Source organism: Dendrobates tinctorius, unplaced genomic scaffold (genome assembly GCF_039654945.1).
Source record: "Dendrobates tinctorius isolate UK_male_01 unplaced genomic scaffold, ASM3965494v1 ptg000090l, whole genome shotgun sequence".
Classification (NCBI taxonomy): Eukaryota; Metazoa; Chordata; class Amphibia; order Anura; family Dendrobatidae; genus Dendrobates; species Dendrobates tinctorius.
In genome coordinates this window covers 10,570,895-10,588,005 of record NW_027361758.1, presented here as the reverse complement: position 1 = coordinate 10,588,005, position 17,111 = coordinate 10,570,895, and the positions used below count along the sequence as shown (strand labels likewise).

Sequence of the window (17,111 nt, the reverse complement as noted above, 5' to 3'; positions counted from 1 at the left end):
ACAGAAATGAGGGAGGAGATGTAAGGGGGTGCCGCACTGTGGAGAGCTTTGTGGGTGAGAACAAGTACTTTGAATTGTACCCTGTAATGAATTGGCAGCCAGTGTAACGACTGGCGAAGAGCGGACGCGTCTGAGTAACGATTAGCCAGATGGACAACCCTGGCTGCTGCATTAAGGATAGACTGGAGAGGGGAGAGTCGAGTGAGAGGGAGGCCAATTAATAGAGCATTACAGTAGTCCAGGCGGGAGTGGATCAGGGCGACAGTGAGAGTTTTTGTTGTTTCCATGGTGAGAAAAGGGCGGATTCTAGAGATGTTCTTTAGGTGTAAGCGGCATGAGCGGGCAAGAGATTGCATATGGGAGGTGAAGGAGAGATCGGAGTCGAACATAACACCCAGACAGCGCGCCTGCTGTCGGGGTGTTATTATGGTGCCACCCACAGAGAGGGAAATGTCAGATTTAGGGAGGTTAGTAGATGGTGGGAGCAGAAGAAGTTCAGTTTTGGAGAGGTTGAGTTTCAGATAGAGAGCAGACATGATGTTGGAGACTGCAGACAGACAGTCAGTGGCGTTCTGTAGTACAGCGGAGGTAAGGTCAGGGGATGATGTGTACAGTTGTGTGTCATCAGCATAAAGATGGTACTGAAAGCCAAATCTGCTGATGGTCTGTCCAATTGGGGCCGTATAGAAAGAGAAGAGAAGGGGCCAAGGACTGAGCCCTGAGGTACCCCAACAGTGAGAGGAAGAGGAGATGAAGTGGAGCCAGAAAACAGAACACTGAAGGAGCGGTCGGAAAGATAGGAGGAGAACCAGGAAAGAGCAGTGTCCTTAATGCCTAGTGACTGGAGCCTAGAGAGTAGGAGAGGATGGTCAACAGTGTCGAAAGCTGCAGAAAGGTCGAGAAGAATGAGCAGAGAGTGGTCACCATTACGTTTTGCTGTTAGAAGGTCATTGGTCACTTTGATGAGTGCAGTTTCTGTCGAATGTAGGGGGCGGAAACCGGACTGTGAAGGGTCTAGGAGGGAGTGAGTGGAGAGGTAACGGGTAAGGCGTGAGTATATCAGGCGCTCCAAGAGTTTAGAGATGAAGGGGAGATTGGAGACTGGTCTGTAGTTGTTTGTGCAGGATGGGTCGAGGGTGGGTTTCTTTAGTAATGGAGTAATGATAGAGTGTTTGAAGGAGGAGGGGAAAATGCCAGAGGAGAGGGAGAGATTAAAGATTGTAGTTAGGTGAGTTGTGACGACTGGGGAGAGAGACTGGAGGAGATGTGAGGGAATGGGGTCGGTTGTGCATGTAGTCGGACGAGAAGAGGAGAGGAGCCTGGAGACTTCTTCTTCTGTGATGGGAGCAAATGTGGAGAGTGAGCCAGGGGAAATGCAGGGAGGGATGGGAGTCACTGAACTTGGTGATTGGGAGTGGATTTCCTGACGGATATTGTCTATTTTCTCTATAAAGTGGGAGCAGCGGATCAACAACCTGTGTGTGACTGCAGCGGTCACAAGACACCGATGTTCCATGACCTGCCGGGAATAGCTACGCGGACATCACAGGAACGCTGCCAGCGCAGGAGGGGACTATACAGTACATTGTTATACGAGACATTGAATTAAGCAGGGGCTGACCAGTAGTGGAAAACCCCTTTAAGAAAATTAGGCTGTGTTGAATTCTGAGTGCATCAGAAAGTGATCAAATAGATCGAAAGCTGCCATTAATGCATGTTGCTGAGCCAGGCAGCACTACTAAGGAATGAGCTATAACAACATCTTTATCTTAAAAGGAATCTGTCACCTATTCTTTGGCCTATAAGATGCGGCCACCGCCATCAGGGGCTTATCTACCGCATTCTGTAATGCTATAGATAAGCCCCCGATGTAACCTGAAAGATAAGAAACACGAGTTAGATTATACTCACTCAAGGGCGGTCCGGGTCCGGTTTTGGTCCGATGGGTGTCGCGGTCCGGCGCCTCCCATCTTTTAGCGGTGACGTCCTCTTCTTTGCTTCCTGTCGCGGCTCCGGCAGAGTACTGCAGTGCGCAGGCGCTGGGAGAGGTCATAGAGGTCCAGTGTCTGCAGTACTCTGCTGGAGCCGCGACAGGAAGTAAAGAAGAGGACGTCACCGCTAGAAGATGGGAGGCGCCGGACCAGACCGCAACACCCATCGGACCAAAACCGGACCCAGACCGCCCCCAGGGTGAGCATAATCTAACTCGTTTTTCTTATCTTTCAGGTTACATCGGGGACTTATCTACAGCATTACAGAATGTTATAGATAAGCCACTGATGGCGGTGGCCGCAGCTTATATGCCAAAGAATTGGTGACAAATTCTCTTTAAAGCGATGTATTCGGTCTGTGTCGGTTCTGTGCCCTTAATTAAAATGGCCGCCACGGCTTCTGACAGCTGGACGTGACAACGCGTTTTCTCGTACTGCCAGGTCTGCGCTACGTTTCCATTGCCCGGATGTCACCATGTCCCAGCCGGGCCTCCGTACGGCCGTTACGTGGCACTAGCTGCTAGCTCCCCGGCAGCCTACAGCGGTGACGCCTCTTTCTCAGTGAGGCCCAGACTCTGCCGCAAGGTTCCCGGCCTGTGCTCGCCTGTCTCCCCCACACTGTCCACCATGATTACCGTATCGGAGCTCGTGGCCATGGTCGCCTTCTTCTCCGCCACGGCCTCGGGCTACTTTGTGAGCATCGATGCCCACGCTGAGGAATGCTACTTTGAGCATGTAACGTCCGGCACCAAGATGGGCCTGATCTTCGAGGTGGCGGAGGGGGGATTCCTGGACATCGATGTGGAGGTGAGTGTGGTGCAAGCAGGGCACGGACTCCCCATCGCCAGGGCCGTCCTGCTGCTGGGGTGGACACGGTGCCAGGCTGGGCTAGATAGATTCACACATAGTGGCTTCTGGTCACTGTGGTCCTCGATACCCAATATGTTAATACCTGAGTGTTCCCATATAATTACGATAAGTGATGTTTTGTTTGGCTTTATTAATAGTGGAAGGTAAGTTTTCTGCTACTAATTATCTCCATAACCGTATTGGAGTAAGTGCGATGTGTCAGCGTTGTGGCTCCACACCGGGGCCTGGGGACCTTCTACTCGGGTGCACTTCCGGCCTTGGAACCTGTGCAATGCTATGGTATTGCCGTTTCTTGTAGAATTGGCGATCTCCTATAGTTGTACTCACATGACAGCCGGGGATCTTTCATTAGGTACCCGGCTTCCATTTCATCCCATTGGCTCCCTGTGGTAGTGCTGCGCGGGGAGCCAGTAGTGGTTAAACAAATTGACACCATGTCGGAAACATTGGAAATGCTGCGGTCACATTTGTCAGCAGCAGGATTTGAGAGGTCAAACGTCTGCGGTTTTCGCAGCAATTACCCTTGAGTGCCTACTGTGTAGCACAGCTCAAACACTATAGTGTTCTTAAAGTAATATATAGGCACTTCTACCACAATAATACACACTCAAGGGCAACAAGATGTAACTGATAACCCAAAATGAAGCGAACCAAACAAGAGTTAAAAAGACTACATAACATTACATACATAACATACCCCAAGGGGGAATAGCACAGACCAAGATAAATAACAATATCTCGATTATAGTACACCAAACTGGTAAAAAAAGAAAATGAACATACATATAACATAATAGTCTAGTATATCAATATAGTACCCCCACACCTTTGCTAGAGCTCAGCTACTACATTATCATCACTAAAAGATTCAACCATCAAGAGTACACAATACTAAGCTGCAAGGTGTCAGTGCTTAAATGACCTAAAAAAGGTCTCTTTATCAGTACCTACAAGCACTATTGTTACCCAAATATAATGACAATATATTTCATAATAACCTGTGCCAGAATATTAGTGAAAAAGGTGCCAGTGCCTGAATGACCTACAAAGGTCTATTACTATACACCTATAACAACAAATAACTGCCAAAAATTAGTAGCGGTGTAGCTCATAATTACCTTAGCCAAAGTATGGAGGTGATCGTGGTCCTGTGCAGAGACCCCCGCGCCCCGACGCGCGTTTCGCCCTCTTCCGTATATTGATATACTAGAATATATTATGATTTCATATGTGCGTTCATTTTCTTTTTTTACCAATTTGGTGTACTATAATAGAGATATTGTTATTTATCTTGGTCTGTGCTATTCCCCCTTTGGGTATGTTATGTATGTAATGTTATGTATTCTTTTTAACTCTTTTTTGCATCTAATAAAATTGTGTGATTTTTTTTTTTTTTTTTCATAATATCTTTTTTGGTTCGCTTAATTTTGGGTTATCAGTTACATGTTGTTGCCCTTGAGTGTGTAGTATTGTGTAGCACAGCTGACAGCTGCATTATGTGGAGCAGATGTTGCTAAAGGGTTAAAGGTGATCTGTCACTAGTATACAAAATGCAGCCTATATAAATGATTAAAGGGAATCGGTCACCAATTTTTTTGCCTATCAGCTGCCGGCACCGCCATCAGGGGCTTATCTACAGCATTATGCTGTAGATAAGCCCCCAATGTAACCTGAAGTAGAAGAAAGAAAGAGTTATATTATACTCACCCAGGGGCGTTTCGTGTCCGGTTCGGGTCCAGAGGGTGTCGCGGTCCATTGCCTCCCATCTTGTACCGATGACGTCCTCTTCATTCCTGCCTGTCATGGCGCAGGCACACTTCTCTGCCCTGTTGAGGGCAGAGTACTGCAGTGCGCAGGCATCGGAAGAGGTCCTTCGCACTGAAGTACTCCGCTCTGCCCTCAACAGGGCAGAGCAGTGCGCCTGCACCACGACGGGAAGCAAAGAAGAAGACGTCATCACTAGAAGATGGGAGGCATCAGTCCGCGACTCCCTCCGGACCCTAACCGGACCCGGAACGCCCCTGGGTGAGTATAATATAACTCCTTTTTCTTCTCTTTCAGGTTACATCGGGGGCTTATCTACAGCAATGCAGAATGCTGTAGATAAGCCCTTGATTGCGGTGCCGGCAGCTGATAGGCGAAAAATGGGGTGACAGATCCCCTTTAAATGAATCTCTTAGATCCGAGGAGCTAGGGTTGGACTTATAAAATGCTGATTATAATATCAGGATTATACAGCCATTCTGACATGGATTTTCACAGAAAGTACACCAGTTTCATCAAGTTTAAAGATCAAGATATGGTTTATATGGTGAAATCTGGTGGCAGAATTGCTTTATTGACTAAACTGGAAATCCACGCACAGGAGATTTTCTGACACTTCATAGAAGATTGTGATTAGATCACATTTTTGGAGTATGAGACCTCTGCAGACGACAGTGACCGGAGGCTCTTTCAGTGTTGTATTTTTTGCCTCGGCAGCTATACCGCCCAGTGTGACGCCCCGTCCCATCGTAAAATCAGTGACATTTTATAGGCCATGATGAATATTGTAAAAAAGTTGTCCAAACCCATAGATTCCAGTGGAATAGCAGATGACCTGATAATGTGGCTAGACCTCGTCAAATTTCAATGGCCAAAGCTCTTACGCTAGTGCTACACGGCGACATTGACTTTGTTAGATCACAACGCAATACAAGTAATTAGGGTGAGTAGCATTGCAAAAAACGAGGGTACTACCAGGGCTGTGGAGTCGGTAAGCCAAACCTCCGACTCCCCAATTTCCATGACACCGACACTGCCTCCAACACCACCAAAATGGGCTCCAACTCCACAGCCCTACAAAAAAAAAAAATTGACCTCTAAAATATAGCGTTTAATAATTATTTTTAAAAGACTGACAAACATTCTAAAAATGAAAGAAATATAGAATATACCGGGTCCATATAAAGTTTTAGTGTCATACACAAGGGGGGTCTAACAAATCCCTAGTATTCCCTGAAGAATCTTATCCTTCCTTGCCGTGGAGGTTGGCACCCTAATAATTGCAATATGGTGCCCCCCGCTCAACATCCGTATCCCTAAATACCCTGGTTCACACCTAGACTATAATTAAAGTGCAGTACAGGTGGTGAAAAGATACATTTAGGTCCATATATATTTGGACAGAGACAACATTTTTAGACATTACCACAATGAATCTTAAACAAAACAATTCAGATGCAGTTGAAGTTCAGACTTTCAGCTTTCATTTGAGGATATCCACATTAAAATTGGATGAAGGGTTTAGGAGTTTCAGCCAGGGCTGTGGAGTCGGAGTCGGTGCTCATTTTGGTGGAGTCGGAGTTGGAGTCAGTATAAAATAGACCGACTCCGACTCCTAAAATATATAATAAATTTGGTACAGTAATTCAATGCAGAATGTGCTGAATATTTTTTCATAGGAGTTTGGGAAAGTTATGAAATGTCCTATAAATGACTGTTCTATTCCTGATCTAAGGCTACATTCACACACAGCGTTTTTCCTGCGTTTTTTGAGGATACGTTTTTCAGTTGCAAAAGCCGATCAGCTTTTTCAAAAACCGCATCGCCTGAAAGGTTTTTGAGCTCATAGATAATGTTTTCAATAGCAAAAGCAGATTAGAAATCTGCTCTATCTACTGTATATATCCATTTATCCATATCTGTCTATCCATATATCTGTACCAAAAAGAATGAAAGCCGGGTAGCACACAGACTAACACTCCTTTTTTTAGCACCAGTCAGGTACACCTCATAGCTGCCCAAAAGGACGCCCAGGTCAGGCATTGCTCGTCTTCAGTAACATCAACATCAATTGATAGTTGGAATAAATAGACTACATTCACATGTTAAGGTGCAGGCTGTAGCCTGAGGATCTAGGCTTTATCTTAGCCGAGATAAGTCACAGTGTGTGTGTGTGTGTGTGTATATATATATATATATATATATATATATATTATACACACACAGTATATATACTGTATAATATATATATTTGTCACAGAAGGAAAAAGATGCGGCACGCACCCAGATTTGCAGTGCAGTGTTTCTTTATTCAACCATTAAAGGTCACACAATAAAGGACGGGCAGATAACATGAGGCATGCAGGGAAAAAGACGGACCACAGCCATTTCGCGTACACAGACGCTTCAACAGGTCCAGGCTGTCGTCCGTCTTTTTTCCCCACATGCCTCATGTTATCTGCCCGTCCTTTATTGTGTGACCTTTAATGGTTGAATAAAGAAACACTGCACTGCAAATCTGTCAATAGATTCCAAATAGATAAATAGATATTATGTTCTATCTAAATATCTTGATTATTGTATCATAGAAATGATTAAATGTCTGATGTTCACATTGTACTACAATACATTTTTCACTTAAATATAAGCAATATATGTGGGAGTCGGAGTCGGTGTAAGGGAAATTGAGGAGTCGGAGTCGCAGGTTTGGCTTACCGACTCCACAGCCCTGGTTTCAGCTCCTTGTGCCACCCTGTTTTTAAAGGGACCAAAAGTAATTGGACAGATTCAATAATTGTAAATAAAATGTTCATTTCTAGTACTTGGTTGAAAACCCTTTGTTGGCAATGACTGCCTGAAGTCTTGAACTCATGGACATCACCAGACGCTGTGTTTCCTCCTTTTTGATGCTCTGCCAGGCCTTCACTGCGGTGGTTTTCAGTTGCTGTTTGTTTGTGGGCCTCTGTCTGAAGTTTAGTCTTTAACAAGTGAAATGATGTGACACACTTATTGAACCGAAACGTTGCTGCATGGGCACAAAGCCATATGGGCTATTAAAATAACACTTTATTGAAAACCAACATGGTGTGCTGCTTCTTTTTTGATGGACTATTTGGAGGTTTGGTATGTACCTGGAGGGCTTGCACACGAATCTTTTTTCTATTTTGTGCTGTTTTTTCAATTTTGTTTTGTATATACTTACTGGAATTAGCGTGCACAAATATTTTATTTCTTTTATTTTATTTAATTTTTTTCAAAAAAGCATGTGGACATAGCCCACTCGGTTTGAGAGCTGCTGCTTGAATCTGACAGAAGAATAAGCTCCGCACCTTTCATCTCAAGGCTTTAGTAGAGCTTTTGGGGCAGATTGTACAGGGGCGTCTTTAGATACTAATACCATCCACTATTATAGAATGGTTGTTGTTGTTTCGAGGCCACGATTGTTAATAAATCTGAGCAGTGGGTACAGGGTTTTTGGTGTCTTGTTCTTGGAGTCATGGGTGGTCCGAGACTGCAGGCATCACCTCTGTGATTGATCTCACTGCGTATCTGACATATTAGTAGATCGTTGTTGCTAGATTTCTCTGTACAAACTGCGTTTTCTGTTATAGATCACCGGTCCTGACAATAAAGGCATTTATAAAGGCGACCGGGAGTCCAGTGGGAAGTACACCTTTGCGGCCCACATGGATGGGACTTACAAATTCTGCTTCAGTAACAGAATGTCAACCATGACTCCGAAGATAGTGATGTTCACTATTGACATTGGAGAAGCCCCCAAGGGCCAGGATATGGAGACAGAGGGTGAGTTACTTCACTGATAAAATCCGTATATATGTAGTGTTCTTTATTAACCATTGATGGCTCAAAACAAGTCCAGTGAATCTGTCAGTAACCCTGTGCTATGTAATATGAGAGCGTTCTGATGCTGAGGCTGAAACGATTCCAGCGATGTCGCTTACTGGGCTGTGTTTTGCTGTTTCAATATAGTTAAGGCCCCGTTACACATAACGATGTCCCAGCGATCCCACCAACGATCCGACATGATGGGATCGCTGGGACATCGTTAGGCTGATCGCTGGTGAGCTGTCACATAGACAGCCCCTCCAGCGATCAGGACCAGCGAGCAAGCCTGTTTCCAATGTAAACAGCGGGTATCTAAGAGTCGCGTGGCTCTTAGATACCCGCTGTTTACTTTGGAAAACAGCATCGCTGATTGCTGGTCTCTCGCTGCCACACGCAGCGATGCGCACTGGCCAGCGGGAGACCAACGATCAAAAAATGGCCCAGGACGATCAAGCATGATCAGTGATACCCGGCAGGGGGGTTGGTCGCTGGTCCCCGTCACACACAGCGATATCGCTGGGGCGTCACAAAATCAGCAATCTCGCTGGCGATATCGCTGTGTGTGACGGGGCCTTTAGTGTTATATTATCAGGAGATTATCACAAGAGAACTAGATATCTAGTGCCCCCTGGTCCAACCATGTACCCACCACTGATTAGCAGCTTTCTGTCAACATACCATGTACACAGAGAGCTGCTAATCACTGGTGTAGGCAGGTGATGCCCAGCTCCACATTCTGAGCTCTGCTATATCCTGTATCAGAGAAAACTGATGATCACAACTGCTGCACCCAGTAAACTAAGTGACATTGCTGGAATCTGGGTCTCTGTCCCTACATCATGCTGCTGTCAGATTACATATCAAAAACCTTCAGACGGATTCTCTTTAAGTTTATCCATAGACATAAGAATTTAGAATTTGCAATAGCCGAATGACGCGTCAAAGGATCCGACCCATTCAGTCCCTATTCCTGGCAAACGGGTTTTCTCTAGAGAGATGATCACTGAGGCTTTCACGGCTTTAGTCTGCCAGTAATCTCACCTTTATGGAGTCATCAGGGCATAATGTCGTGAAAATACTCCGGTCTTAAAGAGAACCTGTCACTTGGCAAGGCTCCTTTCACACGGCATTTTTGCCCACGTCAACGCATCATTTTCGGACGCAGTCTGCTACGTCGGAGTATCCGCCTACAGTAGACGTATGCCCTCGAAAATGGTGCCCGTCAGAGCGTGCGTTGACTCGTCGGCACCATTATAGTCTATGGCCCTGTCACCACATACGTCCAAATCCAGTTTTGCCAGGGGGTCTTCGTTCAAGCCCTAATGGGACCTTGGAAAATTCCCCGAGCTTCCCTGGTTCTGACGAGAATATCTCTGCAATGGAGCAATGCAGCAAGGTAAAAAAGTGCAGTTTCAGGAGCTCAGAATTTTTTTTTCTTCTTTTATGGTATTTAATGCAATTATTTTGTGTAAATGACAGGAATTCTTTAACAACTATTCCATCAATACAGATGTCTGCTCCAAGGGACAGTCGTTATTAAAAAAAACAAAGAACCTTCCATCGTTCCCTTCATGTGTTCTTTCTGATTCCCCTAGGTGGTGGAGATACATGGGACGGTATGTCTTCTGCTGTCTGATGATGGTCGCCTGACAACTTGCACATTAACATTACTATGCAACAGTTTCTTGTTACCTAACCCTACTCTCTATGTTGTCATGGCCGTAGATAGTGTTGGGGCTGGTGTGGCTGGCACTTGCCTAACTAGCGTTGTGTTGACCCCGGTTGGCATGCTGTTTGCTGTGATTTGTTTTAAATCGAAGCTCAATATTACTTTTAGTTGAGAGAGATGTTTTTCCTATTGGGAAACCACGTCCGATTTCCAGCAAGTCTTGAGTGGGGGTATGTTCACATAGGAGACCTCAGAGACCCCCACACCGAAGGTCCGCTCCAAATCACACAGATACTGGGGCTGATTTATCTGTGAGCTTGCAGCTACAGATAAAATCTAAGAACGGAAAATATTCCACTTCCCTCAACTTCCACTTCTAGGTTTCCTTTGCAATTTGCCTGCCAGTCTCTGTACAGCCCGGTTGCCTCCAATGATGTCTCATGCCATGTGACCGCTGCAGCCTGTGATTAGCTGCAGGGGTCACATAGAATGAAACGTCATCACCGGAGGCAGGGTACAACTTTGCCACATAGATTAGTCAGGCCCCTACCAATCAGGAAATACTGACTTACCTTAGCTATTTGCTACCACTATGGTAGAAAAATCCTTGCTTCTTTTTAAATGGACAGCACAGAATGATTGTTCAACCCTAGTACAGGCGCTTGGTGCATCATGGTGGGGCCAATTCTTTTAGTCCACCTTTTTCTTCTCCCTCTATCAAGCCGGTGTAGGGGGAAACAGGTAGGTGAGAAGGTGTAGCTAAATGTTTGATGCACAGAGCGCTTGTGCTTGGTTTGAACAGTCATTCTGTGTTAACAGCTCCTTTAAGCTCAACATTCTCGTATAGTAATCTCATGTTGGTGGTGGTTGCGAGTGTTTTCAGTTGACTTGGTCTGTCGGAAGGAAATGAGGAAATTGTAGCTTTTATTAAAGGTGTTTTCCAGTGCATGGACATTGGTAAGCTATCGTCAGTGCAGGGCATAACTATCCAGCCAGTGGGGAGCCAAAACCTGGCAGCCCCATAGCTGATCTGCTGGGCCCTGGGAGCGGCCACTCTACAGTGTGACGAAGCGGTAGGGTGTCGGGCACCCTCAAATATCAACTGAAACTACTCATCCATTCTTTGGTGGGACATAGCCCCTATAAAATTCATATACGCTTGATGGATTTTTCTTCTCTAGTTGTACAGAAAATGTTTTATTTCATGCAAGTGAGGGCTCCTTGCTGCACCTTTCCCCCTCTCAATCAGTATTCCATCACCTTCCCTGTGCTTTATGACAGCGCTCACTTACCCAGAACAATTGTATCCTCAGCCCTGCATGTCTGCACTGACGATACAGGGGTGAGCGCACACCGTGTCAGTGCAGGAGCGCTCTCCTCCCTCTTCCCTGTCTGCCACCTGCTGGCTGCACACAGTATCACACAGTAGCGAGTGGCTGTCACCTATAGGACTACAGAAACAGTTTAAATTCAGTTTTGGGGATGGCATACTTCTGTTCAATGGATATTGTTTTAAAGCATTTTTCTCCTAAAACTGGAAAGAACGGAGGGCCTGGTACCCTGTTCCGCCCAGCTGCAAGTCCACGACTAGGATACATCATAGCAAAGCAGCAATAGGACACGTTCCTTGCTGTCCAGTGTCTATGCAGCTGTGGATGAACAGCCAGTCACTGGGCTGTTGGTGGCACCGCGTACAGGCAATGGCTCCAGGTGTTTGCTACCTGATCTGAGAGCAGCATGATGGGCAGGCAGAGACAGAGACCCCAGTTCCAGCGATGTCACTTACTGGGCTTGTCTGTGCACATCAGAACACCCCCCCCTTATCCCGGCCTGCAGCAATGATCCACCGTGGCTGGTAAGGTATATCTGCATTATAAAACGCTCTCCCATTTTCCCAAAAAAATTTTTTGGGAAAAAAGCGCGTCTTATAATCCGAAAAATACGGTATATATATATATCTATATAAAATGGTTTTATCAACACAAGATTATAACTAAAGAACTAGTACACCTGCTGCCAGGAAGTCCAAGCACGTCTCCATCACCAATTGGCAGCTTAATGCCTATGCATAGTTGTGCATACAAAGCTGCCAATCGGGTGGGGTTATACAGAGCTCAGCATTAAGAGAACTGGTAGATCTGCTTTAGTTTAGATATTAGATATTAGTTTTTAATCCAAACCGCAGCAAGCGGCCCAGTAAGTGATACATCGCTGGAATCCGAGTCTCTGCCCCTAAATTATGCTGCTCTCAGATTACATATCAAAAACCTGGTGACAAGATTCCCTTTAAGTGGAATATCAGAGCGCATGCCTGACCATCACGCTATTAGAATGTCTGCTATTTGTGGTCTTGTCTCTGTTGGGATCACCCCCTCTGGTAATCAGGTGGGCCTACAGTTTGTGATCGGAGTTATGGAAGGGAGGCACACAAGCAGAGCTGCGAAGGATGTGTTATGTGAATGTGTCACCACTAATTACCGGTGTGCTTTATTATTGCCATGTTTTGTGTGTTGCGGCATTACCGAGTGTTTTCCTTTTGCACTCTTTGTATATTTTTTCTCTGGGTAAGTTCCTGTTACTGTGGTCTCTTAATGCATTTCTCCCATGCCATGTGTTCAATGTGTGATTTTCTCATGATATATGACATCTTGTTTGTTCACGTGTTATGCAGCGCACCAGAACAAGCTGGAGGAGATGATCAATGAACTGGCCGTGGCCATGACAGCTGTGAAGCACGAGCAAGAATACATGGAAGTGCGGGAAAGAATACACAGAGCAAGTGAGTCCTCGTGTTCCTAAAATGGTGTTAGTGTCTGGACCTACAGATTGTTATGAGTTGGTATTAGAAATTGTGTTTTTCTGTTTGTCACAAGTGAGTAAAAACATTAAACTGGGAATATTTTCGAATGATGAAATAAATATATACACGTCCTGTGTAGGGTTTACATCCTATAGACCAGGGCTATTAGAATGCTATAAATGACACAGCCCTAATTATTAATGGCTTCACTGCGCAGCATAAAATAACGAATCTCTGTACTTACCTCCCAGTGTTGGCGCCGTGTTCCCGGTGGTCACAATTCCTTTCTCATGCTCAGCAGTGTGTTCATCTGGAAACTTTCCCTTCCCATGTCTGTCCTCAGTCTAATAAAGGCTTTTTCCCTTTGCATATTTCATTCCGTTTTTAGTTTTTACAGTCACCATTCAGAATAAATGTTTTCCAATTTCTTTAAAAAAAAAATTCTTTTTTCAAAATTTTGCACATTCCCCTTATTATTTTTCTCCAATACATTTTAATCATAGCAATTAGCAATTTAATATACAATTTACAAACAAAACTTTGAGTACTCTTTAAGTATTTAAGTCTGCAATGTATAATCTTTGTGGGTCTCCTGAAGAAGTCTGAGAACTTTGAGACAGGTTGAGAATAATCTTCGCTGTTTCCTTCTACACTGCATATTGGAATTACTTGTGGACCCATCACCATTAGTGCAGGTTATCCACATCTCCGATTACCTCAATACCCGGTGGTCAGTTATAGGGAATCTGTCAGCAGTTTCTTGCTATGTAATCTGAAGACTGCAAGAGACCAAGGCTGAAACCCAGAATTCAGGGACATGTAACTCATCAAAGTGCGATCTGTTTACTAACTGTGACTGATTTATCACTAAGAGATTAACATTGACGGACTAGTCCGACACCGCCCCCTCCTGTGGTAAGCAACTCACTGTCTATGGACTTTGTACATGGAGAGCCTGTTGTGGGCGGGGTTAGCTTCCTCAGCTCTGCTTTTTTTCTATATCTAAAAGCTCTGACTGTGTGAGATCGGCTGCACCCAGTAATCTTAAGTGATACATCATTGGATTCCGCTTCTCTTTACCTACATCAGACTGCTCTCGAATGAGGTAGCAAAAACCTGCTGACAGATTACCTTTAACGTAGACATTGTCCCGTGACTGCTTCAGTCAGTTAGGGGTTGCTGATCCGCTATAGCTTTCACTATTTTGTCAGAGCAGAAGAACACTGTCTGATGGAAGACTGACCACCGGGGGATGCGGCGCTGCCATCAGAGGAATGGCACTTGTAATAATAATAATAATAATCTTTATTTTTCTGGGATATTAGTATCCAGTTATTTTATTTTGCACAGTGGAGCGATTAATAAAGGGTTGACCAGTAGAAGACCACCCCTATAATACATGCTTCATGTGTATCTTGTCCAATTTGCCCTAATTCTTCTGTCTTCTCTCCACAGTCAATGACAACACGAACAGCAGGGTGGTTCTTTGGTCATTTTTTGAAGCCCTTGTACTTGTTGCTATGACACTCGGACAAATCTACTATCTGAAGAGATTTTTCGAAGTACGACGAGTTGTTTAGGAAGCTGCACCTGTTGTGTGTTTTTTTTTTTTTTTTGTCCCAAATAATGATTCAAATGTTCCCCCAGAACCTCCCACCCGTCTTCTTATCTTGGCCAGACCAACATGAAAATTTAATTTTGCAATTTTTGGTTTGGGGAAGTGCTAATTGTAGCACAAATAAACATCCTGCTGCATTTGTTAGCTTCAGGAAAGTCCCCTTGATAGAAAACTCAAGTGACATTTTGGGAAGATCCTAGAGCCCGATCTGTGTTGTGTTACCGTCCGGATTGGAAGTACAGCTAGTTCCATTTTTCTTTTTTTACCACTTTGCTCTTGCGTTTTGTTTTAATGAAGACTAAGAGCCAAAGAGGTTCATGAATAAGATGGCTCCAAACAAGCCACATAAATTTAATCCATGGCCTCTGTGCTGACAAATGTCTTTCTCCTGAATTCCTATGATAATTGCCGTTCTCTGTCCAATGTGTTTTCTAATAATTCATTATTTGTGATGAGCGAGCGCATTCAGATAAGGTGTTATCTGAGCATGCTCGTGTGCTTATAGTGTGTCTATGGCGTGCTTGAATATTATGTTCGAGTCCTTGCGGCTGCAAGTCCTATGGCTGTTAGACAGCCGCGACACACAGGGATTGCCTGTCTGACAGGGATTAACTGTCTGTTAGGTAATCCCTGTACGTGTTGCTGCTGTCGATCAGCCACGAGACTTGCAGCCGCGGGGACTCGAACTTAGTATTCAAGCACGCCGAAGATCCCCTTAGCACACGAGCGTGCTCGCTTATCACTATTCATGATCTAGCAAGTTCTGCCTGCAAGAGAGTCGTACACTGGTTAAAGCTTTGTTTCTAGATGCACAGAAGTGCTCAGTTGTCCATAACAAATATTGAAAGGGGCTTCCTGGTTTAGAAACACAGGACTGCTTTTTTCTGAAAACATCACGCCACCTTGTCAGCAGGTTGTGCGTGGTATTGCAGGTGAACCTTAAGGTACTGTCACACTTAGCGATGCACCAGCGATCCTGACCAGTGATTTGACGCAGTCAGGATCACTGGTACATCGCTAAGTGGTCGCTAGTGAGCTGCCACACAGGCAGATCTCACCAGTGACATCGCTGGGGACGGGGGTCGCTACTTACCTGTCACACCAGGCGATCCTGCGTCCTCCCGCCCGGCTCCACGCTCGTCTCTCCACAGGAAGCTGACGATGAGAAACAGTCCAGGACGTTCTCGCGCGACCAGCGATAACCAGTGGGGGAGCCGGTCGTAGGTAAGTATCACACACAGCGATATCGCTAGCAATATCGCTATAACGTCACAAGTTATAGCGATATCGCTTAGTCTGACAGGCCCTTTAGGCTCGGGCTATCACAGCAACACGTATTGCACAACAGCAATTTTCAGACACTTGGCATTTTAGAGCTGTGATTTTTCTGTAAAAATAAAGGCCAAATCGTTGGTAAGTCGCTGTCACATGTGGTTTGCGTTGAAGTCTATGGCAATTGAGTTGCGTGCACCCTGCAACGGAACAAGTTGCATGTCTCAATGAGACACTGCGATTTCGATGTCTCGCAACACGTCACTGTTTAGGCATAATCTGAGCTGCGATACTGGACCCAACCCATGGACAATGTGGCACTGTAATATTAAGCAGCCACAAATTCTTTTTCTAGCCCCTCCGAGAGCAGTAATAACTTGCGCTGGTTTTTATTCTTCTCTGTTGCTTTAATGCAGCAGCCTGTAGTTGCAGAAATTAACTTTCTTCTCATTTTCCCAACTATGCAAAGAAGGCTATTTTATTTTTTGTTTTTTTGCTTTGCCTGGTGGACAGGAAATGTGACTTTTTGACATGACTTTTTCCTTGGTAGTGAAACAAGACTTTTTAATGGTCGTCATCCATCAATAAATTGTCAGAAACCTTGTGGCAAGTTATTATTCTACTGTTTTGCTGATGCCGGTGTTTTCCATTTTATTCATTCTTAGGCCGGTTTCACATTTGCGCTTCAGGGCGCAGCGACGGCCTGCGCACGGCCGCCTCTAAGCCCCACCCCCTGCCACGCCTCCGCCGGTAGCTCCGCCTCCGGGCGCATGACGCTGCATGCGTCATGCGTCCCCTATCTTTATCACTGAGGACGCAGGCCGTGCGCAGTATGCGTTTGGCGGCGCCTGCGTCCTTTTGACGGTGCGCTGACCAGCGCCAAACGCAACCTGTTGCAATTTGGTTGCACTCGGCGCACCGTCAAAAGGACGCAGGCGCCGCCAAACGCATACTGCGCACGGCCTGCGTCCTCAGTGATAAAGATAGGGGACGCATGCAGCGTCATGCGCCCGGAGGCGGAGCTACCGGCGGAGGCACGGCAGGGGGCGGGGCTTAGCGGCGGCCTGCGCAGGCCGTCGCTGCGCCCTGAAGCGCAAATGTGAAACCGGCCTTAGCGATTACCCAACATTAAAGCTATGGACAAGTTTGGCCAAGAGTGATAAGCCCCAATGTTATTTCTATAGATGGGGGATATCAGATTATCCACAAGTCCTACCACAATCCACCAAACAGCGAACAATCGCTGCACCATACTGCTGCGTAAGTGCAACTCCTTCACCA

General features: G+C 45.5%; 1 protein-coding gene across 1 annotated transcript; it reads left to right on the top strand.

Annotated features, from left to right (window-relative positions):
• Positions 1 to 2,403: 2,403 nt before the first annotated feature.
• Positions 2,404 to 16,433, top strand: TMED2 (transmembrane p24 trafficking protein 2). The gene is made up of 4 exons (XM_073586105.1): positions 2,404 to 2,798; positions 8,237 to 8,429; positions 12,812 to 12,919; positions 14,396 to 16,433. The coding sequence occupies exons 1-4, from the start codon at positions 2,619 to 2,621 to the stop codon at positions 14,518 to 14,520; spliced, it is 606 nt and encodes a 201-aa protein (XP_073442206.1). The 5' UTR covers positions 2,404 to 2,618; the 3' UTR covers positions 14,521 to 16,433.
• The last annotated feature ends 678 nt before the right edge of the window (positions 16,434 to 17,111 follow it).

Coding starts and splice junctions, on each gene's coding strand:
- TMED2 (XM_073586105.1), top strand. CDS start 2,619: ATGATTACCGTATCGGAGCTCGTGGCCATGGTCGCCTTCTTCTCCGCC. Junction 2,799..8,236: donor TCCTGGACATCGATGTGGAG/GTGAGTGTGGTG, acceptor TTTCTGTTATAG/ATCACCGGTCCTGACAATAA. Junction 12,920..14,395: donor GGAAAGAATACACAGAGCAA/GTGAGTCCTCGT, acceptor TTCTCTCCACAG/TCAATGACAACACGAACAGC.